General features: G+C 40.9%; 1 protein-coding gene across 1 annotated transcript; it reads right to left on the minus strand.

Annotated features, from left to right (window-relative positions):
• Window positions 1-264: 264 nt before the first annotated feature.
• LOC149835284 (protein ALTERED PHOSPHATE STARVATION RESPONSE 1-like) lies at window positions 265-8,537 on the minus strand. Its single transcript, XM_090010487.1, has 4 exons — window positions 7,569-8,537; window positions 5,489-5,664; window positions 4,368-4,591; window positions 265-1,274 (listed from the first exon to the last, which is right to left on the minus strand). Exons 1-4 carry the CDS (start codon window positions 8,530-8,532, stop codon window positions 467-469), a joined length of 2,172 nt encoding a protein of 723 aa, XP_089866613.1. The 5' UTR covers window positions 8,533-8,537; the 3' UTR covers window positions 265-466.
• Window positions 8,538-10,132: the final 1,595 nt, after the last annotated feature.

Below are 10,132 nucleotides of genomic sequence, written 5' to 3' on the forward strand. Positions count from 1 at the left end.
GACCAAAATTTTTTCCTGTCAAAACTGGAATAATTTATATGAGCCGTTCCTTTCTATCCATATCTATGAAAACTTTCTCCACTTGATCAAAATTTCTAGAGAAGATTTGGAAATTTTCTCCAACGAACCTTCAGATCTTCCCTCATGATATATACACACACACAAAGTCTCATCAATGCAAGACCACTGCCCTGATTTCTCTCATGGCTAAACAGAATGATCAAGCAAATTCACAAGCAGATTAAAGACGTCAGGAAAAAAATGTTAGGTTGGAAAATTTTACTTATAACAAACGTCGATAGAGAATACAAATAAGCAAAATGTCTCGAAACAAGCACTCAGCCATCAAGGCAAACAAGATGTATAAACATATAAACACAGTCATCACTAACCATACATCCAATCGGCAACTCACAGAAGACTGCAAGAGAACACCGTGACTTGTACAACAAATTGCACAAGATCTTCAGGCAGACTTCTCTGTGGTCTGGGGTGATGGGATAGAGCACGACAGCTTCTTGTACGACTCATAACATGAGTTGGAAAATTCAACCATGGCGTTAAAGAGTGCAGGCAAGCCCGTCTTCAGACTACCCAATGACTTTTCCCTTGTTTGTTTGCAGAGCTTCTGGTATAATTCCAGCTCTTCCTCCCACCTTTTCTTGCTAAGTTGAACTTGATAATCCTTCTCTTCCACAACAGGATCCTTGTCACTGCTGCCCTCAGCCCTGTCGGGATCGACATCCTCCTCGTGTTGTTTTTTCTGCTTGTACCTCTCTAGCCACTCGTGGTAACTCCGAAGCTTCTTGTCGTAGTCCCTCTTAGCATCCTCACACTTATGCCTCTGGTTCAGCTCCTCCTGTTGCTGTACAAATATAGCTTTTACAACTGCAGAGAAGCTTGTTATGGCATTCTTGGTCACATCATCAGGCAGATGCTCAAGTTCATCGTTCCATTCTTTAAGGAGGTTCTTAATGGGAGGATCGACAACCCTTGGTGGTGAGGAAACTTTCTCCTTCAAGCTGCTTTCTATGGGAATTAAGCTAAGCCGCAACCAATTGTTCAGTGTTTGGATATATTCTTTCTGATGTTGCACCAGCTTCTGGAATTCCAAGCCCCAGTCACTCGTAACATTGCACAGCTGTTCTGTACGTTTATGGTGTGATTCCATCGTTTCTTTGCAAGCATTCGATATGTCAAGGAGCCTGAAGTTATTAACAGTCCTCTTCTGATTAACGTGACTGGCATGCATGGTCTCCCACATAGTAGCCATCCTGATACAGAAGTTGCAGCGTGTCAGGTGGCCAGAAACTACTTGTTAAGTTAATATGGTTTCACCACTAGTGGAAACTCAGGACAGTTAGTTTTAGTTGATATCAGGTACAGAATCACTTTAGCAAACAGAATTAATGCAACAATTGACTACTAAGAATTTGACAATCAGTTATAAAGCAAATAAGAAATCAAATCGTTCATATAGATATGAATCACAAGTGCATATAAATTTGGTTGCTTGAAACTTCAACACGGTGGAAACTATGTCACATGGGTGCGGGTGTGGGTGTGGGTGTGGGCACGGGAGTGCGGCACTTTCAAAAAACTTGGGTGCGGGGTGCGGCAAAATATATATATATATATATATATATATATATATATATATATATATATATATATATATAAAATTTGTGCAGGGGAGGGGTCGAGCTGATGAGTTGTAAAGCCTGATTTAGAGTTTTTGCCCTTGCAGAAAGGGGGATCCGGGGGCTCCCCCCCTTGCAGTTTTTTTTTAATATAAAAATTGGACACAGACATTGGAAGCAAGAGGTTTTAAGTTGAGTAAGAGTAAGACAGAATACATGGAATGTCGATTTAGTAAGCAACGAAGTAGTGATGAGAGTGTAGTGAAGCTTGGTGAGCACAAAATACCGGTGGATGATTCTTTCAAATATTTGGGATCTATCGGGAAATTGATGGAGATGTAAATCATAGGATAAAGGTTGGGTGGATGAAATAGAAGAGTGCAACTGGAGTGTTGTGCGATCGTAGAATGCCATTGCGGTTGAAGGAAAAGTTTTATAGGACGACTATTAGGCCCGCTTTACTATATAGTACGAAATGTTGGGCTGCCAAGAGACATCATATTCAAAAAATGAGTGTAACTGAGATGCGTATGCTGAGATGGATGTGTGAAAATACAATAAAAGATAAGATTCGGAACGAGGAGATACGTTAAGATGAGAGAGAATCGTTTACGGTGGTTTGGACATATTCGACGAAGGCCTAATGATGCTCCAGTTAGAAGAATGGAGAAATGGGAAAATATATTAGTTAAAAGAGGTCGGGGTAGGCCTAGGAAGACATGGATGGAGGTGATAAGAAATGATATGAATGCTTTGAACCTCACCGAGGACATGGCATTGGATAGAAATGAATGGAGGAGAAGGATTCATGTGGAAGACCCATAATGATTTTCTTTGTTGGTTCATATCGCCGACCCCAATTGTTTTGGGATGAAGGTGTAGTTGTTGTTGTTGTTGTTGTTTATAAAAATTGGACACAAATGACCCTAGTTGCGGTCAACGCACCCAGGGTCGGGTTGACCGCACTGGGTGCCGCACCCGCGTCGCGTCGACACGGGTGCGGCACCCGGTTTGCCAAGTCCCTGTGACATAGGGTGGAAACAATAAATTAAGACCCTAATTTGGGACACAGGTGATTCAGATATAAGAAACAATATCTATCAGCAAAAACAAATGTGTATACTGTACAAAAAGTTTCTTTTGTTTCGTAAACCAAGCTCTAGTTACATGAGAGCAATAGAAGAAAGACCAGACCAAAAATAGCAACTAAAAAACTTCACTTCTCAACAATATGCTGATCCTCAAGTATGAAAGCTGTCACTGAGACATTCTTATAATCATAAACGCTAAAATGCAACTCACATCCTCAAGTATGAAGGCTATCACTGAGAAGCAAAGCCAAGGGTTCAAGACATCCTTATAATGATAGACGCTAAAATGCAACTCGCCCATGGTGCCACTAGGGTATTGATATAAGAAACACAACTCAGAAACATGATGTGAGGGAGAACTTACCAACTTTGGTAAACAGGTGAAAAACATTGACAGCTACAAAGATATCCTATACTGTCTTTAAACACAAGGATTTTGGCACAAGAGCATATACAGCATAAGAAATAACAGAAATACTGGTAAAACAAAATTTTGAATATTAAAGAAGGTATCCTGAGACACCTGGAAGGCATTGCGAGGCATGACTCAAGGAGGCAAGACCCATTACTGTTACAAAGAAACTAATGTGTCAGGGACATTATCTATTTGTGCAGAAAAAGTAATTTCCATCATAGTGAGCTATAATCCACCCAAATGTCCAGTAAGTAATCAACAAGGATTGAATCAGAACAACAGTTGACCATCACAACCTCTTTTCCAAGTTCTAACTTGTAACTACAAATACATAACTACATCATCCTGACTGCAGATGTACTGGGGAAGCCTCACGCTATTTCACATTGACAGTGTTATGCAGTTGTGTTGGTGTATGCTATCTTCTACATACTCAGAAGGAGATTCCTTATACGTAGACAAAGTATCAATCACACTCACCAGTCTTATCATATCATTCAATTTGCTATGGAAAAGGCAGATGAGTCACATAAAAGTATACATGATAATGTAAAGTCCAGGTCTGCTATACCTTACAACAGTCACAGGGTCAATCAGAACATGGGATCAACATCTAAAAGTTTTACCATTTAGGTTCAGAAACCTGGAAGAGGTAAAAAATGGTTGAAGATATGGACATGGTGTTAAAAAACTGCTAGGTGAAATGTTTAGCGGGAACTACAGAATACACAATGTCAACGAGTGCTACTGACAAAATTTGCCACATGAGAGCCTATCAAAGTGCACCACCCTTATCCCTATAAGTGATGACTGGTCACCTTGTCCTGGACTGCTCCTATGTTTGAATTAAGTTCAATTCCTTGGCTTAGATAAAGAACAAGAATCATGCAGAATACATGATCTAAAGCACATCTTCCAAGAAAGAATATGAGTTGAATGATCTATAGAAGGTAACACAATTTGCATGTGGGCGTACAGTTACAAATGGCAGCATCCTTGCCACAGGAAGTTAACATGTTCAAATGAAAGCAAACAGCAAAAGAGAAGGAAAAATAAAAGCAGAAACATTCATAAATAGAAACAGGTAGCAAGATAAAAAATTAAAAACAAATATATTTGATGGTTCATAGAGATGGATATCAAAGTTTTCCATCAAGAAAAAAGTCAACAATGCAAACATAAGTGTGCATATCTGTATTTTCTTGATTGATTGCAACTTACCCATTAACAAGCTCCACAAGTTTTGGATAGAGCAGTTCATCACGCAAGCGGTAAATCTCTGAGACAGTGGAATCCATGGATTGCATATCGACAATGTATCTTGTGTGTAGATGACTTACAGCAGCTTTAGTTCTTTCAAGTGCCTCAGAACTAACACCACGTTTCTTTTGCTTATTTAGCGAAGCCATCTTCCTTTGATACTCAATTTTCATAGTCTCACCTGCCTGAAGGCCACAATTTGAATAAGTGAAAGATTTCGAAGATATCAACAACTCCACATGATCTAAGCAATAAGCATGGAACTTGCCAATAAACCAAATAAGAGATACATAAAAATATCCACTGGAACTGGAAGACTATCAGCCAAGACAATGTGCCCAAAAGAACCAATATTGTGACTGATTTTTTAATCAGGTGATCTATAGGCAGTTCATGAATCTGAACCATGTCATAAGTACCATAAAAATTATGAACCTGTATACCACGCATGCACACAAAGTGGACTTAGCTTCAGTCATGACAACTAACCTTAATAACCAAACCTGTTCTCAAAATATTATTGCCAATGCCATTTCTATGATTTTTGGAAAAAAAAAGAGGGAGCGGAAAGTTCTAGTAAGAATATGATAAATGTTGGGAGTGAATTGAATTGAATTTAAATGACTTCTCCAAATCTCTATAAATTTGAGAACCTAGGAAAACCCTTGAAATTTTTTATACTTTTTCACTTTTCCAAAGGCAAAACATCAACAAAGAAAAAGTCAAAATAATGAAGATCTTTGTTAATCTAGATCTTATAGATGCAGTTATACCCATTGAGAAATTAGAGCCAAAGACACATGGTTGTTTTCTATCCTTTTTTTCACTTTTCCAGGGGCAAAACATCACCAAAGAAAAAGTTGAAATCTTGAAGATCTTTGTTAATGTAGATCTTATAGATTCAGTTATACTCATTGAGAAATTAGAGTCAAAGACACATGTTTGTTTCACTTAAATTAACTAAAACGAATTTGAAGTTCCAAGAATTCAAAATTTTGTCATGGATGATGAATTTCATAGCAACAGGAAGCCAAGCAAAGAGAACATGCCAATCTAAGCAATGAAGAGATTTTGATGCCCACCTTTACTTCATCATAAAGTTTCTTTTCCCATGCAAGCAACTGATCAAGCACAGTTGCATGAGTTTCAGAATCTTCTGCATCAAATGTGTCCTTTTTGTCATCAGGGTTATGGATTCCTTTGAATGACCGGTTCCATGTGATAACATGCATGACTTGTGCAGAATGATCAATGTGTCCTGTATAAAGCATGATGTGTTAGACTAGATCAAAAAATGTATTTTAAGTAGAGAAGATCTATAATTCCACTAATACAAACAGATTCAAAATCGAGATCATTTGGAAAAAATAGATGGCACCACTTCTACCATCCAGCAACCAGCACCAGTTGGAGAAATATATCAGATAAATTATTAGGTTGATTTCTTGATATTTGTTTATACCAGTTCAAACTTCAGATATTACAAAATAAAAACACATGCTTGAGAAAATAAGATGATTAGTGACTACATTATCTGCAACACCTGGAGAAATAATAACAACCACAGGGAAAGGTTTCTGCTTCAGATGAATCCACAGATTGCCCATTGGATACTTAATGCGCACAATGTACTCATGAGGAATTGTACAAGTTTTAGGTGGACTGCTCTGGGGATAAATGCAAAATAGTATAGCTGACTAGTGGAAAATAAGAGAAAAATAGTAAAACTCTTGCACCACAATTTCTGTACTTCACAGAACTCAGGACCAGCACAGGTCAGCAGTAGGATAAGGTCATTCAGCAAGTACACTTAAGTAGGCCTCTTTTGGGATGCCAAGTATTTATTCTACTATGTTTAGTTAAGCATATGCAGACCAAGAAAGACGTAAAACATACCACGTCTTAACAAACATGAAAGGCATGGTAATGTTTTCACCCTCACAAGTAAGTTGGCCCTTCTCATAGTGATTGTATTTTTAGACACTAGACAAGTATGATATGTTTGTACTACGATGAATAGGATGAGAGGTCTGTGGTAACCTCGAAACGTGCAATGGCATATTGTTGAAATGACATAATGATGATGTTCGCCTTCACAAGCAAGATGCTCAAGTGAGTTGAAAAACCAGAGCATATAGAATGAGTCTTCAGTTAAATAATATCTGACGTACTCATTCGACCCGCTGTGTTCATCAAGGGAGATGATGGATTGGTACAAAACTCTGATGGACAGGTTGTTAACAACCACCTCTTGGGCAAATGACTTGTTTCCCGTCATCGGAGTTAGGGGACGAAACTACCAAAAATTATCCTAAATAATAGATCCTATAGACTTCTACAGAAGTAGGATGCATCCGTTGTTTACGAATGCCTAGTTGTAAAAGTATAGAGCTCTGCATATTCAAATCTACACAGTTCCATAGGGTTAACAACCAAAACTAAGCCTTGCCAACTCATGGTAGCATACCATGTACCAATATCAACTGCTTGCTCAGAATCTTCTTCAGCAAACCAGGCACAATGATCTTCCACGCTTAGAACCAAGTAGAACCATATTAGTAATAGCAGTATCAACATCACTCGGTTGCTCGTCCTCAACAATGCCCTGGAGTGACTCTAACCTTGTGACTATGGTCCATATTAATGGGAAATGTAAATATTGCCACGAGGCTCGTACTAAGTATAACTCTTTTATAACGGGAGCCTATTAACTCCATCATATACCATCAGAAAACTGCTCAAGTTTTCATACCACCAGTTAAGTATGAAGGTAACCATAGTGATCCCCACTCGACACCAAACAAGATTCACTGAAATGAATCAAAGAAGTTGAAACCTAATCAATTAACATAGTGAAACCAGCATTTAAGCAGTGCAAACGAATTGCATTTGTTCAGAACTCACAAAATCTAGATAACTGCACAAATTGAAGTGAAAAACTAGTGACTAATCCTACAATATACCTAGCTTACAAACAATCCTGGATCGCAAAAGGGCAGAAAGGTGGGTAATTTGTACTCAAAGAAGTCTAATCAGAAACCAGCACGCTACAGACACAAGCAAAACTACCAATCACAAAGGAACAGCAACAAATCTGAGCTAAACTGAAAACAGAGAGGAATGAAAGCAGGAAGGCGAGTGGGGGAGGGTTGAAGAAATCACCTCGATTATCGGCGAAATTCGAATGGTAATGCAATCGATGGGCCTCGAGCATCTTCGTAACCGCTTGACCGCTCTCGGACGCCTTGAGGAACTGATCATCCAAATCATGCAGGATCTGGATCAGGTTCGCGCTCTCGGCCCTGGTCCTCTTGGACTCCGACCCCGCGACCGCCAGCTGTGTGCTCTGCTTTGGCTTCTTCGAGGCCTTTGTGGGTGGCGGCGGCGGAGGAGCAGCGGCCTCCTCCACATTCTCGACCGCCTCCTCGGACCTGCTCCTCCGATCCTCCGATTTCCGCGAGGCTTTCGCGTAGCTTCTCTCCTCGTCGTTTACGGGTGGAGGAGGCGGAGGCGGGGCCTCCTCTGGGGCCGGAGGCGGAGGGGGCTCGCCTATGGACATCCCCGTCAAGGGATCGGAGTCGGGGAAGAAGAAATCTTGCCAGTGGCCGCTCTGATCCGGCCAGTGGCTGGTCTGACCCTGGGGAGAGGGCGGGGCGGCGGCGGCGGTGGCTTGGGGGACGGGGGAGGGAGGACGGGGAGTGGCGCGGCTGCCTCCGGAGACCTCGGTATCGGCGTCGGCGTCCTCGTCCTCCTCGTGGATGGTGCCGTCGGGGTGGGGAGGGGGCTTGGGGAGGCGGAGATTGGGCATGCTCATGGCCTTATGGAGGGGAGGGGGAGGAGGAGGTGGAGAGGTGTGGCTGGTGAACTCTTCGGGGAGAGGGGGAGGGGGAGGGGGGAGGTCGACGGGGGGGGCTGGGGCGGAGGAGGTGGGCGGGCGGGGGTCGAGGACCTCTCCCTGGCCGTAGTCGTTGAGGGCCGCGCCGACGTTCTTGAGAGACATGGCGTAGGCGGAGTGGGCAGCGGCGAAGGCGTTCCTGTGGGAGACGGCGTCCTTCATGTTCTGCTTCCGGTCCTTGCACCTCGCCACCGCCTCCTCCTGATCTATCCTCGACTGTGCGCAACCCATCTCTCTCTCTCTCGAGCGCAGGAGAGAAGACGGGTGGGTGGGGGAGTGTCAGAGAGGGGCTTCAAAAAGGGGAGCAGAGACACAGGAGAGGGAAACGGGACAAACCAAAAGGTAACGTTGCATATTTATGAATACCGATAATAGCCTTTGCATTTTTTTGAAATGGCGGGCGAACACTCCGTGCCGTGGTTTGGCTGTTAATGGGTCGGATGTCTTTTTTCGGGTATCCTCCAGAACCTAATCCGTATTAAAGTATTTGGATTTTGGACAGGACACTGGAACAACACCCACATATGGATACGGGTCTGGATTTGGGTTGATTGAAACGTCAATCCGGCCCAATGCATCGGGTTTCGGTTCTGGGTCGGTGCAGGTGTTTCCCAATTATTATAAGAATTGTGTTTCCCAATTATTTTTTTAGCTCCCCAGTATTGTCGTTAGAGGTGGGCCACGTAAGGCAGTGTAGTCGTCGGGCCCCACCCGGGTTTGCCTCGCTTCGGCGTGGGTTCCTCGTCATAAAAAAAATAAATTTGTGTTTCCTAATTTATTTATAGGTAGGCACCTAATGCATACTTAATTCATGTTTAACTGTTTCAAGGTCCAAATATTTAAGAAAATACATACGTTCAAAACAAACAAAAAATTTGTTGTTGGCAGTCTACGTTACTTTTACGGTTTACCTTCTAAAAGTATTTATTTGTCTTTTAACTCCAACGACAATACTGGGGAGCTAAAAAAGTGACATTCAATAATTAAAAAAAGAGGTCGAAACTGTTATTTTTAAGAGTTAACTAGAATTGGTTGAATGAAAATTAACTTGACAGTCATTTAAGTCATTTCTTGAGAATTTATACATTTATCTTAAAATCTTTGAAACCTGAAGCACCTAAACATACATTTAACATAAGTGCCTACATATAAATTACCCTAAACATTGTGTTCACATTATAAATATGTATATATCATAGATATTTTTGCTAAAATTTTAAAGATGTATGTTTCTTAGGGAAAGTATTGGCTACACTCTAGAGTGCCCTACCCTCTAGCTAAAACTCATAGATGAGAGTTTTATTTCATCAATTTGGCTTCACATATGGGTTTAGTATGGTCCATTTATACTAGCTAATATGATTTTAGTTAAGTAGTTTTGAGGTAAAAACATGATTTTCTCAACTGCAAAATTTTTACACATTGTAGATTTTTGCATTTTGAAGCCTTTAAAAAAATTTGCGTATATAATGCAGTCAAACGATCTAAAACATGTATTTGACCAAACAAACTACATAATCATATCTATAAGATTTGATCCCAAACAAAAAGCAAACAAGAAAATGTGATGGAATTAGCTGTTTGTGAGTCGGGATCGGGTGCAATCACATGGAACAAAGTTTGTGCATTAAGCACCTGATTGCCCTCTATCAGGCTTGAGCCCCACAAGATGGAGGATAATCAGCCCAAGATGGAGGGTGATCAAGTACTTAGTGCACAAATATTAGTGCAATCATATTGCACCTAATCTTTTTGCCCTGTTTCTACTAGAAACTGTGGTACAATCGAGGGTAGCCAATATTTTTTTATTTCTTAAATGCATTGTGCATTA

The sequence above is a fragment of the Nuphar pumila genome, chromosome 6 (assembly GCF_984573655.1).
Source record: "Nuphar pumila chromosome 6, dmNupPumi1.hap1.1, whole genome shotgun sequence".
NCBI classification, from domain to species: Eukaryota; Viridiplantae; Streptophyta; class Magnoliopsida; order Nymphaeales; family Nymphaeaceae; genus Nuphar; species Nuphar pumila.